This window comes from Squalius cephalus (genome assembly GCF_949319135.1).
Source record: "Squalius cephalus genome assembly, chromosome: 21".
Classification (NCBI taxonomy): Eukaryota; Metazoa; Chordata; class Actinopteri; order Cypriniformes; family Leuciscidae; genus Squalius; species Squalius cephalus.
In genome coordinates, this window is record NC_137142.1 from 2,754,836 (window position 1) to 2,772,925 (window position 18,090).

Below are 18,090 nucleotides of genomic sequence, written 5' to 3' on the forward strand. Positions count from 1 at the left end.
TCAAAAAATATATACTTTAAACTTTACCAATATCAATATGCTAGCTTGATAGTGAGTACTAAAATACATCTTATTTGTTTATATTCATAATGATAAAGTTAGATTTTTTTATTACATGTGATTCTGACATGATGTCACTACATGCACTGCGCTCCTTCCTCTCCGCTCGTCTCAGGTAAATAATGCGTCTCCAGCTCAGCTGTCGGAGTCGCGCGTTCATGTGTTTTGGGGGCGTGGCTTTGGAAGGAGCCCAGAAGGGAGGGGGTGGAGTGAATGGAAATAATGAGCTGTCTTTAAAACAGTCGTTAGAGGTCTACATACACTCGATTTTTATACTTTCTTTTTCAGAGTACTTACATTTTAATTATGTATTGATATATAAATAAAGTTTAAACAAATTTGGAAAATAAGTTTTTTAGACAATTCCTACTTACCCTACCTTTAAATTAAAACAATACATCAATGTTTGTTTCTAGTGGAACGTCCACGTTTGGTAATGCTGATCAATAGTATCGTTGATTGATTAATTAAATTAAATATCCCCAAATATCCCCAACTGAGCAAGCCAAAGGCAACAGTGGCAAGGAACCGAAAAGACTTATTTTTTCTCAGATTTGCAAGTTATAAAGTCTGAATTGCGAAATATAATCTCTTGATTCTGAGGGGGGAAAAGTCCGAATTGAATTGTGAGATAAAAAGTTGCGATTACCTTTTTTCTTTTATTCCATGGCGGAAACATGAAAAACAGCAGTGCTAGTGATGAAATATAACCTATAACTATTCATATTTACCAAATATAACACATTTTTGAAACAGTGTTTTTAAATTTTTATTGTGTTGCTCCAAGTACTTCCATTGTGAATTCATAACTGATAGATGGATGCTAAGTTATATAATTAGAAAACGGTAAGTTTATACAGCAGTATAGCAGAAGGGCTGTGCTGTTTTGACCGTTTTTGTTGCACCACCGGACTGTGACATCTCTATATTTGGACAAAATCAAGATGAGAAACAGGAAGTGCTTTAAATAAAGACAGGAAAATGCTGGACATTGAAGATTCCCTTAACACTCTTTCCACTGCGTTGACATTTCTGGATGGACAGTATCTATAAGTATCTAATTAAGTATCTCTGGTGAAAAACACATTTGCCCACATCCTCTCTCTAACTGTTGTGAGGTTTTCTTGGGTTTTTTTACACAATATATATATATTTTTTTGTCAAATGGAGGAAGTTAAGTAACAACAAATGTTTTATTTTTAGAAGATACTGAAGAGGAGATATAGCTAGTGTGTTGACAACACTTTCTTTCAAACAGATCCCAACTCTGCATGTCTTTATTGAACAAGTTTGTTGAACAGGATGGATCCAATCCTGTTATTTCCCGGACTTTGCAACACTTTGAATGGCTTTGATCCAATCCTTGCGCTCATCCGCTGTAGCCGCCTGAAGATAGTAGTGCGTCTCATCCGAAGTGATGATCTCAAAGAGATTCCCATCAGCCTCTTGTTTCTTGGCTGTAGGAGTTTACAAGAGGGAGAGAAACATTTGCATGCATTCTATAATGTATAAATGCTTTACAATTTAAATGTTTTATTGTCATCATGTTTTGTTTGATCATTTAGATGGACTAGTCGTCATACCATCAGGCACATATTCCACCGCAGTCACTACTGAGCCACGCAGGTGAATAGAGCCGAGCGGATCATCTTCACCCTTACAGAGACACACACACCAGACCATTTCAACACTGCATTTAATATATATATATTTGAAGATGACAGGAACATGCTTACCTTGGTGGGATCATAGTAGTGGATATAAGCAGGATCATCTCTAAGGATAAACTTTCTGACTTTCCAGTTCTTTCGCCGATGACCCTGTATAAGAAATAAACATTAAATGTCTTTAAATACTTAGTAGTGTTAACAAAAGAGACTTCATTGCAAAGTGTTACCTACTTTCATAAATATTTCTTTTAGTATATTAATGACAGGTGTCTGTTCAACAGTTCAGTCTCTACTGCTTGCAAACCCTTTTTTCTTTTGACACTGAATGTCATTTCAGTGCATTTCTATCATGACAACTCTCGGAAGAGTTTAGCATGGTAATGATATGATAATGTTATTGTATTTGGTCTTGGACAGGGGTGTGTTTCCCAAAAGCATCATTATGGTCACAAGTTCTGTCATTATCAGAATAGATGAGAAATAGTCTTTACTGTAGGTCCGTAATTTATAGAAAATAAATAAATTATTTATAATTTTAACTATAAATAAATTTATAGTTTCATTAAAAGTAGTTAGTACTCCTCCACCTGTGTGACATCATTAACCAACGTGGTTAAACGACCAATTTGCGACAATACGGTTTCGGGAAACAGTCGTGACTAGCTAGTTTATTTCTTCAATGATCTATAAGCATCTATAAGATGAACTAGGCTATAGCTAATCTATACAGGTGGAGCTGGGGAAGAGGGAGGGAATCTGAGCAACACTTGAAACACGCTGCAAACTGCTACTGCAAACACTGACCAACTATTTAAAGGTTGAACTGAAAGCTTATTGGCTGCAGATGTAACAGGAACCAATCAGCTTGTGCCATGTAGTTAACAATGTAATTGTCAGCAGGTTGTGTTAAGGCGAGACACGGCAGGCAAAAACATTGATTTTCATGCAGTGGTCAGTTTTGAGATTTTGGGCTAGTTTACTCCTTCAATATGTGTTCTTTCAAGCTGCTATAAAGAAAACGTTGAAAATATACATTAAGATGTTTATTTTATTACATTTTGTTTACTTGCGGCAGTAAGTTTCTCCCGAATTTACCAAGACGTTAGCATTCCAGAGATCCATCTGTTTACTGACGTCCGTCATGACCGGGATCGTTGTAAAGTCTCCTGCACGACACTATGTAATCCAAATATGGGCATTTCCTTTCTATCAGTAACCAATCATGAATGTCCAAAGGGGGATTTAAAGCTAACGATGAAATTTAGAGCTATTTAAATCTTTAAATGCCGTTTTCTCAAAATGAGTTTTTTGTCGTTCTCCAGTACAAACATCTCAGCCTATGTAGCACCTGTGTACACCATTGATTGATTTATGTGACATTTTAATAAATAAAAAAATGTCGAAAATCGATTTTTTTAAGGCTATGGACAGTATATTTTGATTTCCTAGGTAATGAAAGCATATATCCTGAAATCCCTCTGAATTTTTTTTCATCTTTTGTGTGTAAACAAAATGAAAAAAGAATTTTGCACCTGGCTTTATCATATGTTCAGATCTGTCTACCGAAAATATATGCAAAATCGTGATTATCGTGAGATAATGCCTAATTTGCATAATTAAACATAAAAATTTCTAAAACTTGTAATACATTTTTTTTTTAGACTTGTGTAAGTAATCAACTGAGGAAGTTTCATGGTGATATCTATTATTTTAAAATGTTACCCTATTCACCTGTAGTGTCTCGTCTTAAGGACCCATCAGCCTGCACATCTGGAGTTTCATGACTGAACTTGGTGTGTATTAGCGGAAACACTTTACAATAAGGTTCATTAGTAGACATTAATGTATTAACTAACATGGACGAACCATGAGCAATATGTTTATTACTCAATAAAATTTGTTACTGTATTTGTTAATCTTTGTTAACATTAATCAATAAAAATAAAGCTGTTCGTTGTTTGTTCATGTTAGTTCACAGTGCATTAACTAATGTTAACAAGATGTGAATAATGTATTAGTAAATGTTGAAATTAACATTAACAAAGATTAATAAATGCTGTATATGCTAACTAATGTAGTTAACTAAAGCTAACTAATGAACCTAATTGTAAAGTGTTAGCGTTTTAGCGTACCTGTTTCAGCAAACAGCCCTGTTTGACTATTGCACCTCTGAACTCCTCCTTCAAGATCACGTCTTCATCACTGGAGTAACCCTCACAGAAGAAACCACTATCAGCCTGCAAATCAACACACACGCTCAGTCTCAACAACAGCTCTCGGTTCACACACAGTTTTTCACACTTCATTGTTTTTTCTGCATGCTTTATACACGTCATGCAATGTCACTGACATTTATAGCATGTGGACAATATGATATGGCTCTATTCTAAAATCTACAGTGAACTTTGAGACATAAGGGATCAAATTTGATATGCTCTACTTGGTAACCACGTGCATCCTAGTTTGGTTTGAAGAGGAAAAACGCCCTGAGCACAAGATTCTCTCAGCATTGCTGATTTCTAACACACACTCACAGCGTTCGGCCTGGTAGAAAGCGAAGATGATGCTCTCCGTGTGTTTTTCCGTCGTCTGCATGAGCTTATTTTGTCCATTAGATTGAAAGATCTGAAAAAGCCCATATATTCACCCGCCCATAGACCCTCCCCTCGAAGAAATCCGGACTGAAGTGGTTGAAAGTGGACAAAACACACAGATTTAAACACCAGGTGTAAACGGGAATGTGTCTCTATGGAAGCTTGTTTCCGCCACAGAATAAAACATTTTAAAAGATAATTGCAACTTTTTATCTCACAATTGTGAGTTTACATTTCGGAATTCTGACTTTATTGCAAAATTGCGAGATATAAAGTCACAATTGCGTGTTATTAAGTCGGAATTGCGAGATAAACATGCAATTCTGAGATAAAAAGTCGCAATTACCTTTTTTATATTTTATTTTGTGGCGGAAACAAGCTTCAATTTGTCTCTCTCGTCGACTTGATCTAATCGACCAAAACGCATCTTAATACCAGGTGTAAACAGGGCCTGTAAATAGGCACCTTTGATATAAGGTACACATTTGTCCTTTTAAAGTCCCTTTTACAAAGTCTTGATTTAGTTTTTGATTTAGTTTTCATGCTTAAATGACAAAAACACATTATTTTCCTCATATTCTCCATTGTTGCGGCTCCTCTCTTCCCAGTCTGTCAGTAACGCTCTGTTTACTTCCTGTCTCTATGAAGCCCCTCCTTCTGAAAAGCACACTGTGCTCTGATTGGTCGGCTGGAGCAGTGTGTTGTGATTGGTCGAGCGCTTCGAGTGTGTTTGGGAAATGTCCCGCCCCTTACCATAACCGCCAGTTTAACACACTACTAACTAACTCAACCAGGCCCCGCCCCTTTATTCTGCGCATTAATTATTATAATGAGGAATATTGTGACGTGTTCCCGGAAGAAACTCAAGACTAGAATGGAGGCGTTTCAGGAGTTCAGAAACACTGACACTGATATAGAGAAGAACTGGAGCTTTTTCACACTCAAACCGCAACATTTTAAAAAGCTGAATATGTAAAAAAAGCTTAATAGGTGCTCTTTAAATGTTCTGCCCAGTGACAAGCTGTTGTACCCCACTTTTATTTTTCTTTCTGACAGATCACTTGGTTTTGGAATAGAGCCAATACTTTGTAGTGCCCTGTATGATTCGTAAGCTTACAAAATAATAAAGAGCCTCCGTTTGGTCCAAGAAAACACACTCTGCTCCTTTCTCCGCCCCGTCTTTGGACACGTCCCCCGCGGCCTGCAGGAATCCCTCGGTGAGGAGTCCGGTGGCCAACATCACTCCCTCGGGACGGTTCCTGGCCTTCCCCTCGGAGATCAGCCAGTCGACCACTGCGCTCCCTGCAGAAACATCACCACAACACCTTTACAGGGAAACCAATCTTGGTAACACTTTACAATGAGGTTCATTAGTTAACATTAGTTTGTGTATTAACTATGAACAAACAATGAGCAATACATGTGTTCCTGTATTTGTTAATCTTTGTTAATGTTAGTTAATAACAATACAGCTGTTCATGTTAGTTCACAGTGCATTAACTAATGTTAACTAATACAACCTTTGATTTTAATAATGTATTAGTAAATGTTGAAATTAATATTAACTGAGATAAATGAATGTTGTAGAAGTATTGTTCATTCTTAGTCCATGTTAACTAAGCTAGTTAACTAATGAACCTTATTGTAAAGTGTTACCCAAATCTTGCAGAAAGAAAGATTTTTAATAGATTTTTCATTTGAAAATTTAACCCAATGACTGGGTTTGTCCAAATTTGGGTTGAAACAACCCAGCATATTTTAGAGTATCAGAGGTTTTGCCTAGTTCTTTCTTTAATTATGTTATGAAATGAATATCTCACCTGTGAAACAGTGATTAAACAGCCTTTTGTCCTTCTCTAGCTTCATCTCTTTAACACCGCTGTCTGGATCTTTCATTAAAACATACAGTTCACTGAAGACACACAGAACAAAAGCAATGTTTTAACAGTTTTACAGTTCACAGAGGGACTTATTTATCACATTTCTCAAGTTTTAGCGCAATACAGACTCTGTTTTTCAATCATTCTGATGCATTCTGATAAGAAACAGGTTGCACAGTGAGACAACTTCAAAACGGCCAGAAGTCAATGACAAGGCACAAATATTTCAAACTGATCCACTCTAAAAAATAAGCTGTCATTTATTTAAAGTACATTTTTATATCGGTCAAATGGAAATCATGGTTTCTTGTTTAAACTTGTTTTGTCTAATTTGACTGACAGTTAAACAATTTTGATTAAAACCAGTGTTGATACTGGCAAGCTTGACGGGTGTTTTATAAATATGATGCATATTTACATTAAAGACATTAAAGCCCCTCAACTCTTTATTGTGGAACATTGCAGTACTTATTATTTATCGGTGCAAATCTTTATTGTTTTAAATTGATGTTCCTGGTAATCTTGAATCAGAATAAGTTCCTCTTGCAGCATCTCTTCTCTTCTCTGATGATGTGGGCGGGGCAACCTGTCACTCACATGAGATCAGCCAATAGCAAACCACAACCATCCAACCATCCAATCAATTCCCCACAGACACAATCAAGCCCCGCCCACATTTGTTCTTGTTCCAGAAGCGTTTCACTCGATTATACGACACAATAGAGGAGAAAAGACTTAGAGAAACATAATTTTCATGCCAACTTTAAAGTCTCCCTGTAGTCAATAATTGTATCCCTTAAAACTCATCTTTAATCACCAAAATGACATATTTAAACGTGTTTTCCTTGAAAAAAACTTCATGCCTTATAATATCTTGAATGTAACTCGACACCCTTGCCTCATTTAGTTTGCGCGGTTCTATGAATATGCAAATGAGCCCCGCCTCCACTCACTCACTCAGCTCAGAGATCCACTGGTTGACGATCACACGTTGATCTGATTGGTTACAAGGTAGTTTGTGACGTCAGAAACACCAGCGATTTCAAAGCGTGTTTTTGAGACTGTCTTTGGTTCACTGCAGTTTTAAGGAGGAAATACTCAGCAATGCTGACGACTTATGAATTTACTCATGGTTTGTCCTTAAAGCAGATTAAAAACACCACATAGACACATAAACAACATTAAAATCTGGATTTACACCACAGGGGGACTTTAATGTCTTTAAAAGGTGTCTTTGCAAGTGAATTAAATTAAAGATTGACTAACAAAATGTTTTTAGATTTATCTTTTTTTTTTTTTAAGTTGGTCCAAAAGTATGATTTTGTTTATTTAGTGCAGTTTATAAGGGAAATCATACCTCAGGTTAACATTTTCTGGTAATCGAATGGATCGGCGCGTTGATTTCCTGGCAAACTTCTTGCCCCCCTGTAAACAAGCGATCGCTCTCTTGATATCTTTAACCCAAAGCTCCCGTTCCTCCAGATGCGTCGCTTGGAAGAAATGGTCCTGGTTCTTAGCAGAACTGACCTTAAACACAAGCTGTCGAAAAGCACACGCCGAGATTAATGAAACGGTAACACTTTACAATGAGGTTCATTAGTTAACTACCTTAGTTAACATGAACTAAGAATTAACAATACTACTTCAGCATTTATTAATCTTAGTTCATATTAATTTCAACATTTACTAATACATTATCAAAATCAAAAGTTGTATTTGTTAACATTAATGCACAAACATGAACAAACAATGAAGAGCTGGATTTTTATTAACTAGCATTAACAACGGTTTATAAATACTGTAACAAATGTATTGCTCATTCTTATTAACTAATGAACATTTTTGTAAAGTGTTACCAATGAAACAATCAAGATATGTCCAACACGATCTCATGAAAGTGCGTATCTATAGCACAAATTTTATTTCTCGTGCCATTTACACATATCATATGCATGGAACAACTATTTTTTGGCATATTAATGGCCAGAGGTATATTGGTTTTAAAGACGTGTGATTCCTCCACCGTTCTCTTAGTGAAATCCTGGCATGGGCTGGTCAGCTTCGCTCCCTTCAGAGGGATCATTCCCTTCGGACTGCTGTCGGTCTTCTTCTTGTAAAACTCTACGCCATCATCTGCTAACACCACCCACACCACTTTCCATGAGTTCAGCACTGTGCCCTGCAAACAACATCACTTTAGCTTCCTAAAACGGCCAAAAATGAAGACCTTTGAAGTAAACAAACCGTTTCACATGAAGGATTATATGGGCTGTTTGCAACAACACAATCACAAATGAATTTAGTGAAGTGCAAGTGTTCAATTTGTGTCATTTTCAGTTCTGTATTTTAGGACACGCATATGTTGTGGTCGGACTTCTACTATACTTTCAGTTGCTGGATCCTGATGCACACATTTTTATTACAGTTTTTCACAGAGAAACAGGAAAATACCATCTCAAAAATGTCCACTTCGAACACTTTGTAAGAGTTCAATGAAAAATTAAAATCAAAATGATTGGGTTTTATTTTTTTAGAAAGAAAGAGGATGTTTTTACTTCTGTTCCCAAATTGGAGCAACTTCATAACTTCATGGGAAACAAATGACAAAGCATCATCACATGACATCAGCGTTTTGCGGTACGTCTCTGTTTTCTGGTCAGTAAAATGACCCGTATTCTTGCTTTCCAGTGATATTGTTAAAGATAGATTCAGATAGAAAAGCTATTGTGCAAGCAATGCAAGATAAAACTCCAAGACTTACCTTTTTCACCAAGTATCCCTCTCTGATTCTTGTTGGTTCCATCGCTGTAAACTACAGAGCTCGACTCGTTATCTTCTTCAGGGAGTGGTGGCCGTGAGACCCATACGCTTCTGCAGATTCTGTGCCTGTGACGCGCAGCCTCGCCTGACAGTTATAGACATTTTCTGATGAAAGGGAAGTTGCACACTGCCTGACTTGGTCAGACTAGTTTCCTCTGTGTTTTCAGCCCACAGTAAATGAGTCAAAGGCTAAAGATTAACAACCCTGATGAGTGATGATGAGTGAATGCTTGACTAAAAGAGTCATACTTGTGTCCATTCTGGTCCTAATATATACATGAGTTTTGAACAACACACGTTCTTGTCTTAGGACAACTTTGATGAAGTTTTGTGATCTACTTCAAATGTTGACTATATAGTTTTTATCTCCTGAAACAAACATTTTCCGTGCCTTTCAATATCTGAAAAACCGCCATTTAACATCTAGAACATTTTAATCACTTCTCAAAAATTGGTTGCTGATAAGAAGGTCGTTCACTGAACCAATTTTGTTGCAGCATTGAAGAGAGAGCGCACTGGAACAATACTTCAGCAAATCAAACGCTTGGTGAGAGAAACTGTTCTTTCACAGGAAGTTGAATGAAGTGAGTTTGAGGTGTTTCAAAAGAGTTGTACATTGCGTTCTCGCGGTCACTGAAGAAAGACCCAGCCTTCTTCGTGCTCGAAGAGAGACATCACAATAAAGGTGCGACACACGTTTGTGCACTGCTTAAATCTCACAGCTTAAGAACTTTGTGATAAATTAAATGATTGCTGAAGTAAAAAAAAAAAACATCTTTTTAAAAAATCAACCAAATGAAAGGTGTTTTCACAAGTGGTTTTGAAAGGAAGTGAGAGTATTGGCATGGTGTCATGGTATCTGCATTCATAAGCTCGATCTGATCTACAGTGGCTGGTAAACAGAAAGACACAAACTACTGAGGTGGTGCTATTATGCAATATCAGACAATACCATTGTACTTCTTATTAACAATTAATTTGTGTTATTTTAATGAATGATTATAAATTCAAATAATGCATATCATTTTGATTTACATGATGACTGAGTAAGAAGCATTTTCTGAGTGTGTTTACTGAAAAGTTCTATAAAAATAAACTTAAATTGAACTGAAAATGGAATATGATTCTGTCATATAAGCTCATGCTTAACTTTACATACTTGGTTTTAAATAAAACAGCTTCCTTGTTGATCTTGGAACAACATTGTAATATGCCAATATTAGATTTGAGAATTAAGTTTACAGTTAATGTTAAGTATAGGCTTACAACAAGGGTAAGAGGCTTTTACAACATTCTTAGTCATCTATTATTTTTATCTGATATTAGGGAGAAGTTGTGGGTAGGGTTGGGTTTGGGTGTAGTTAAAGTCCCACTAAGCCTTAAAATGTGCAGCATTATTACATAATTTCCACTGTAACAGGAAGAGGGGCGGGACAAATCGAACAGCTCCTCCCCTTTTTAAAAATAGCCATTTGTGTTTAGTTTATATCACAGCTCAGAGCCGTTGATCTCCGTAAATACACTGTTTCCTCCTGATCTCGAACCGTTTCTCCTCCTAATCTCCTCCATATCTCTTTATAATACAGGATTCTGTGCAGAACTCAAACCGGTCTGATACGTTTTCTCTTCTGCTCTGTGTGTCGTGTCTCTGGATCGAAGCTTCGGCGGTTCATGTGACACTATCGTCAAACCAGACTTCATTCGCGCCAATGGAAAGCATATTTACACTGTCTGAATCGTTCCCTGTCCATATAGTGGACTATATGATATTCACCATGTAGAAAACAGTAAATATGTGAACAAGTGACCAACAGCTGCAGCTTCTGTTTATAATGTAGGGGGCGGAGCTTCAGATTCCAGAGAGCATTTGATTGGACAGAAAATCTGATGAGAAGCTGAAGTGCAGTGTGATGTCATCAAAAGCACTGATCCATATTGGCAGAAGAGAGAGACTAAGTTTAGAATGCTTATATCTTCTAAATATTAATTTTGCCATTGTTTTGGAGCACACTATCTGATGTAATAGTAAGGCATACCATTGTCATACTAAAAGCAAAAAAAAAAAAAAAACTACATTTTGATTTCATGTGGACTATAAAAGATAGGCTACTATTGCATTATGTTCCCAAAAGCACATGGTATTGTCATGGTACATGTTAAAAACCAAGACAGTAGTATTTTTATGCTAATATTTTTCAGTGATATCACTCACCCATCATCCATCAAATCTTGACTAATGGATGAGACTTGACCTGGTGTCCTTGAGCAACATGTAGAAACTTATTTAGATGATCAATAAACCAAATGCACGGATGTTGTATTGGAGTAATCTGGGCTACACTGCTTCTCTCTCTTTATCTCATTAGGTCGCTCGCTTGTTGGGATTATGTTTGTGTAGGGGATTATTGGACAGGAACAGCAGACATGACTTTGGACGTGCTTTCTGCATGCGGTTTTCACGGGTTTCCACTCGAGTACACCGATTTACTTCAGCCTGAAATACCCTGACCTGTTTCCTCACACCTGACCGTCTTTTGCATCATGGCAGACATTCCCCAACTGATTAAAATCGGCGTTTCGCTGAAGACCACCCCGAATAACGGACCCGTGTTCTTCAAATCGGACGGGACGAGATTCGGTCAGAGCAGAACCATCAAATTACTGACGGGAACGAAATACAAGGTCGACGTGGTCGTCAAACCGGGAGCAGTTGAGGCGACGTGAGTATGTGCTTTTAGTCTGTTTGTAAGTGAACTTATAGCCTATTGATTCTATTGTTTGCATAACGCTTCGTTTGCATCAACGTTGAGGCAGAATAGCAGGTTTATCAAGTGTAGATGTGATGTAAAATCACAAATGACCAATATGCACCATTGTACAGTGAGTGATGGATAACATAGTAGCCTACTTTGACATATACAAGATAAAAAATGCTGAATTATTATTTAAATAAAAATGCTTATTATTATTTTAGATTGCATTGGCATTCAAACGTAGCTATTTCAAAAAACAGGCTACCATGGTAAACTGCTTATAGTTAAAAAAAAATTGAAATTAACTGAAAGCATCTAAGAATTTTGGATGTAACATCTCGTGATTCAGCCTACATAATATCGATCAATCAGTGTTTTTCAACCGCGGAAAGGGTCAGTAAAACAGCTGGAGAACAATTGTCACATAATATTTACCTCAGGAAAGCCATTTGATGACCATAATATAGGCTATAGCACGTGAGTTGGCTAGAAAAACACAGCTATAGAGAGTTTTTTGCTAAATATGTGTACTATATTACATATTTATTATATTTTTTTACATATCATTAAATAAAGTTGTTATTAGGATAAAAAAATGCATTATATTTAATTTGAATTATTTTTAACCTTAAATAATACTACCAGCTGATAGGGCTCTCTGTATGTTTACATCATTAGGTGAGATTTTTTTTCTTGAGAAAAATGAATGCCTATCTTGTGTACCTAATATTTATCCAAATTAGATTAAGAAAAAGATTATTTTGTACATCCCAACACCCCCCCCCCCCCCCACCCCTCCCACAATAAAGCCACAATAAAGTTCACAATCAAAGTTCTAACTGTTGCTTTTAAAAAATAAAATAAAAAAATAAATAAAAAATACTTTTACTTCAATTACTTAAGTACATTAAATATCAGGTACTTTAAGACTTTTACTTAAGTAATATTCTAAAAGGTAACTTTCACTTCTACCAAAGTCTTTTTCTAGTACTTGTACTTTTACTCAAGTATTGCTGTCTAGTAATTTATACAACACTGCGTCTTATAAAGTGTGAAAAAAATGTGAGATATAAACTATCTATAAAGCTAGTCAAATTCTAAGGGAAAAAAAGACTGACTTTTTTTTTCTTTCTCAGAATAGTTTATATCTCACAATTCTGACTTTATAACACACATTTTGCGACTTTATATCATGCAATTCTGACTTTATATATCCCAATTGCGCCTTTATTTCTCAGAATTGCGACTTTATATCTCGCTATTGCGACTTTATATCTCATAATTGCGACTTTATTTCTCACAATTCTGACTTCTTATCTCGCAATTATGAGAAAAAAAGTCACAATTCTGACTTGATATATCGCAATTGTGAGAAAAAAAGTCAGAATTGTGAGATAACAAGTCGCAATTATTATTATTTATTTATTATTCAGTGGCGGAAACAAGCTTCCATAGTTACCTCAGGGGAGGAGGGGAGTCAGCAAAAAAAAAAAAAAAAATTAGAGTACCGGCACCTCTTTTGAGCCACTTAAAGCACTGGTGATAGCTACATATGGGATGCCATGATTGTGGGTTTATCCTACAGGATTGTGTACAGGACTGACAGATTGCTTCCTTTGGCAGTCAAATCCAGACGATTAAGGCATCAACTTTGTCTGACGGGCTGCATGTCTTAATGTGTGTATCCTATTCCGTTACACGAAGGTCTACAGATATCTAGGGTAATGTCTGTCAAATCAAATAGATGTTGCAATCTGAATATTCTTGTAATCTTGATTTAAATGTGATGGTTTCATTATAAATTGGGTGATTATCTCAAGGTGGGCACCCAACTTAATAAACGATATTTCCATCTGAATCTAACCATGTCATGTCAACAAATGGAAAAGTCAGCCAGCCATTCATTATCATGTTAATTATTGTGACTTTCGCCCCAACAACATATGTATGCAACAGCAATATATATATTATTCTATATGTACATATTCTTCTTATTGAAAAATTGTTGCTTAAATTAGCTTGAACAAAACTAGCTTGAAAATAATTAATAAGACCTTTGTCTCGAAATATATTCAATAATTTTAGCGATTCTCATTTGCTACTTAAATCTACAACATTTTAAAAAACATTAAATATTAGATAAAATTAGCACAGAAATAACATTGCGCTGCTGCCTGCGATCGCATCACGGATCAGACAAATTTCCACGTGCATCTTGAAAAGTGGATGTTTTGGAAAGTGCTGCGCCAATGTTTTTGTACCACCTAGTATTTTAGAAGAAAATAAAATACAAAGGTGCCTTTTACCCCAGTGTGCCTTTAGCCCTTTTGTACACTACTATTTGTGTATTTTTGGTTGTTGTCGTCTCAGTCTCCCTCTCTCACGTCTCATTCCTCAGATCCATGACCGTCGGTGGCGTGACGTTCCCTCTGGAGCAACAGTCTAAAGACCCTCAGTCTGTAGTGTACACTGGGATGTATGACACCGAGGGAGTAACACACACCAAAAGTGGAGAGAGGCAACCCGTTCAAGTCAACATACAGGTGAGAATCACTTTTGAAAGGTTCCCTTGGAAATAAGAAGTACACCATTTGAACACAGAGCCTTTAAAACACATTATAAAAGCCTGCAGAAGAACATAAAGGTTCTTTATTGGCATCTATGGTTCTATTAAGAACCTTTAAAGGAGTAGTTCACTTCAGAATTAAAATTTCCTGATGATTTACTCTTCCCCACGTCATCCAAGATGTTCATGTCTTTCTTTCTTCAGTGGAAAGAAATGAAGGTTTTTGAGTAAATCATTCCAGGATGTTTCTCCATATAGTGTCTTCAATGGGGTCCAACGGGTTGAAGGTCCAGATGTGAGTTTCAGTGCAGCTTCAAAGTCTCGACACGATCCAGCCGAGGAATAAGAGTCTCATCTAGACAAACCAGCAGACATTTTATTACAAAAATAAATAAATAAATTATATATATATACCTTTAACCACAAATGCTCGTCTTGCATGTCCACGACTTCACGCATTACGTAATCATGTTCGTGACGTAGGCGGAAACTGTCGAGTAGGGCAAAAAACTCCACCTCATTTTCTCCTCCAACTTCAAAAATCATCCGACATCAATGTTTTACCTTTTATTTATTTTTATTTTTTTGGTAAATGGTGTTTGACTTCATCTTTGCACGTTGGCTTTGTAAACACTGGGTCTGTTCTTGCTCCTACGTCACGCTTGACCTTTCAACCTGATTACGTAATGTGTGGCGCATCACAGCTAATGCAAGACGAGCATTTGTGGTTAAAAAGTATATATTTGCTATAAAATGTCCGCTGGTTTGTCTAGATAAGACTCTTATTCCTCGGCTGGATCGTGTCGAGACTTTGAAGCTGCACTGAAACTCACATCTGGACCTTCAACCCGTTGGACCCCATTGAAGACACTATATGGAGAAAAACCCTGGAGTGATTTACTCAAAAATTTATTTTCGACTGAAGAAAGAAAGACATGAACATCTTGGATGACGTGGGGAGAGTAAATCATCAGGAAATTTTAATTCTGAAGTGAACTACTCTTTTAACATCCATATGATTTTTCCATTCCACCAAAGGTTGTTTATAGTGGAGGAAAAGTTCTTTAGATGATTAAAATGTTCACTGAAAGGCTCTTTGGGGAACCTGAAATGCTCTGCAAAAACACCCGTTGGAACATTTTTGTGTAAGTGAGTGTAAGAGCAAGAGTTGCCCCTGATGTGTGTGATGTTTCTGATGTGACAGTTCACTCAGGCTGGTCTTTTCGAGACCGTCTGGCAGGTCAAGTTCTACAACTACAACAAGAGGGACCACTGCCAATGGGGGAACAGCTTCAACAGCATCGAGTACGAGTGCAAACCCAACGACACGCGCACACTCATGTGGATCAACAAAGAGCTGTTTCTGTGAAGCGTGTGTGAAGTGTGTGTGAGAGTGAAGACAATCTTACAAAGAGCTAGCCCTCCCTAAACAACACACTGAAACATGAATCGGCGGATAGCCTTTCCTAAGACCGTATTAGAGTAGCTATTGTGATGAAGTTAAAGGGATGGATCAGAGTAAAATCAACCTAGTGTCCTTTGCACCATGACCTCGAGCCAAACACTTGATGATGGCTAATGCTACCGCTAACCTGGACGTCCCGTAAGCATTAGCCATCAGGCAAGTGTTATTTAAATAAACTCCTGATGTACTTACAAACTTTACAATGCCTCGTTTTATGAGTACAGAACCTATTTGTACGACTGTAGAAGTTTGGTGCCATTCTGGGCATTATTAGTGCGGTAATTTACCAGATACAGCCTTGGATCCATTAGCGCCTGCACTAAACCATCGGCTGATATCTCTAAATAAGCTCTAACTTTAATAATGTTCAACCAAGGGGAAAAAAGGCTTCTGGGGGGTGTTTGGCGCGAGGTCATGGTGCAAAGGACCCTAGGTTGATTTTACTCTGAACCATCCCTTTAAGTGAGGGTTTTACTGGATTTGTTTGCTGGAAAATCAGATCGTTGTATTTGAGGTGCACTTTACCCTGTTTGTTGTAGTGTTGTCTTTTTCTGCAGTTCCTTCCAGTTGTCTACCTCTGAAGAAATCCGTGAGGATGAAGTTTACTTTTATATACGAGTTTACAGATTTTATATAGACTTTATGATAGCATTGTTATTATACTGTTTGTCAATGTAGCATTTTCATTGTACATTTTACTATGTGAATATACCTTCTATAGTGTGTGTTTTTATGAGTATTTTGTCATGGTGCAGTGTGATATACGTGCAATAATTGTTAGTGGATGTACAACCCCATTTCCAGAGAAGTTGGGACATTTTGTAAAATGCAATAAAATCAAGACTCTGTGATTTGTTCATTCTCTTGAACATTTTTTTTTTTAACTGACAAAAGTACAAAGAAAAGTTTTCCAATGTTTTCACTGAACAAAACAATTGTATTTTTTAAATATGAACACATTTTGACACACTCCAAAAACACTCCAAAAAATAAGCTGTTGAACGAACTTGATTAAATTAAGGAAAACTTTTCCACGAAAATGAATTAAATTTTTCCAACAAAATCTAATTTGTTTGAAATGATTTGTTGTAATCTTGCTGTATGAACTTAAATTCATTTAGTCATCCGAGTTAGATAAAGTTTTGTCAGGTTGACTACATTTAATTTTTGCCCTACCCAAAATCGCCAACATTATAATTTTAGCTATTTTCTACATTTATTTCCAATGATAGAAGCTATTAGTGTTCAATTTAATTAAAACCACTTTTTTGCGAAAGAGGTTTATTGCATGTATAGAGTGTACTGAGTGCCCACAGCCCTAAGCTAAACACAGTCGCCACTCTTCTGCATAATGGTAACCACAAAATTCAAAACCATTACAGAAAGTCCTCTAAGTTTCTAACATAACTGAATATTAAACACTAACATTAACTAACAACATCTTTCCATTTACAGAAAAACACATAAAATAACACTTTAATCCCTAAATTTACCCTCCTAATGCAGTCCCTTGCAAAGCATGCTGGGAACTACAGATCCACTGCCCAGTTAGTTGTCAACAAAAATGATTCATGTAGTTTTCACACAAATTAAGTAAGTAAACTTCAGTTTTAAATATATTAGGTTGATTGAACACAATTAAATTAAGTTGTGACAAAATATTAAACAATTGTGTTACTTTTGCTTATTTTAATTAAATTTAACAAGAGGCAAAAATTCATTTTTTGAGTGAAAGTTGGGACAGAGGCAAAATAAAAGTGAAAAGATTATTCCAAGTTAGACTCTGCAACTCTTTTGAAACAGTCCACAATGATCAGGTGAACTGGTAATAGTTGGGGGTATCGTGTTTGGGTGTAAAAGAGCTTCTCAGTCTTTGTAAGCAAAGATGGGTCATGGCTCATCACTTTGTGGCAAATATCATGAGAGAATTGTCAAACAATTCAAAAATCACATTCCTCAATGCAAGATTGCAAAGAATTAATGTCTTTCACCATCTTCCATACATAATATTGTGAAAAGATTCAGGGAATCCAGAGAAATCTCAGTCTGTTGGGCAAGGCAGGAGACCTCTGTTGAATGTGCGTGACCTTTGAGCCCTCAGATGGCATTGCATGAGAAACCATCATGCTACTCTGTTAAATACAGCCACATGTGCTCAGGAGTACTTCTAGAAAACCATTTTCACTGAACACAGTCTGATGCTGCATCAAGAAATGCTAACGATAACCTTAAACCCCGATGATCGATGATGTGACTTGTTTAACATGATCAACCCAGTTATT

At 36.6% G+C, this 18,090-nt stretch overlaps 2 protein-coding genes across 4 annotated transcripts; one reads left to right on the top strand and one right to left on the bottom strand.

Moving 5' to 3' along the window:
* Positions 1–706: 706 nt before the first annotated feature.
* Positions 707–11,385, bottom strand: plek (pleckstrin). 2 transcript variants are annotated; one of them, XM_079855518.1, is made up of 10 exons: positions 11,237–11,385; positions 8,966–9,109; positions 8,228–8,383; positions 7,562–7,743; positions 6,145–6,236; positions 5,442–5,626; positions 3,863–3,967; positions 1,797–1,880; positions 1,644–1,716; positions 707–1,517 (listed from the first exon to the last, which is right to left on the bottom strand). In XM_079855518.1, the coding sequence occupies exons 2-10, from the start codon at positions 9,005–9,007 to the stop codon at positions 1,378–1,380; spliced, it is 1,059 nt and encodes a 352-aa protein (XP_079711644.1). In that variant the 5' UTR covers positions 9,008–9,109; positions 11,237–11,385; the 3' UTR covers positions 707–1,377. The 2 variants fall into 2 exon arrangements, with proteins under 2 accessions (XP_079711644.1, XP_079711645.1); XM_079855519.1 differs by lacking the exon at positions 11,237–11,385 and adding an exon at positions 10,184–10,338.
* A 5-nt stretch (positions 11,386–11,390) lies between these two features.
* On the top strand, positions 11,391–16,864 carry cnrip1b (cannabinoid receptor interacting protein 1b). Of its 2 annotated transcripts, XR_013819546.1 has the most exons (4): positions 11,566–11,744; positions 14,176–14,320; positions 15,548–15,861; positions 16,220–16,864. XR_013819546.1 is itself a non-coding variant. In XM_079855522.1 (3 exons), exons 1-3 carry the CDS (start codon positions 11,566–11,568, stop codon positions 15,710–15,712), a joined length of 489 nt encoding a protein of 162 aa, XP_079711648.1. In that variant the 5' UTR covers positions 11,391–11,565; the 3' UTR covers positions 15,713–16,864. The 2 variants fall into 2 exon arrangements, 1 of the variants encoding a protein (XP_079711648.1); XM_079855522.1 differs by having other exon boundaries at positions 11,391–11,744; positions 15,548–16,864.
* The last annotated feature ends 1,226 nt before the right edge of the window (positions 16,865–18,090 follow it).

What these genes read in the sequence shown, in the direction of transcription:
- plek (XM_079855518.1), bottom strand. Translation starts at nt 9,007, where the DNA reads ATGGAACCAACAAGAATCAGAGAGGGATACTTGGTGAAAAAG. An exon ending in AGGGATACTTGGTGAAAAAG is followed by an intron (nt 8,384 to 8,965) that starts GTAAGTCTTGGA and finishes TGTTGTTTGCAG; the next exon opens with GGCACAGTGCTGAACTCATG. An exon ending in CCAGAAAATGTTAACCTGAG is followed by an intron (nt 6,237 to 7,561) that starts GTATGATTTCCC and finishes GTGTGTCTTCAG; the next exon opens with TGAACTGTATGTTTTAATGA.
- cnrip1b (XM_079855522.1), top strand. Translation starts at nt 11,566, where the DNA reads ATGGCAGACATTCCCCAACTGATTAAAATCGGCGTTTCGCTGAAGACC. An exon ending in CCGGGAGCAGTTGAGGCGAC is followed by an intron (nt 11,745 to 14,175) that starts GTGAGTATGTGC and finishes CTCATTCCTCAG; the next exon opens with ATCCATGACCGTCGGTGGCG. An exon ending in CCGTTCAAGTCAACATACAG is followed by an intron (nt 14,321 to 15,547) that starts GTGAGAATCACT and finishes CTGATGTGACAG; the next exon opens with TTCACTCAGGCTGGTCTTTT.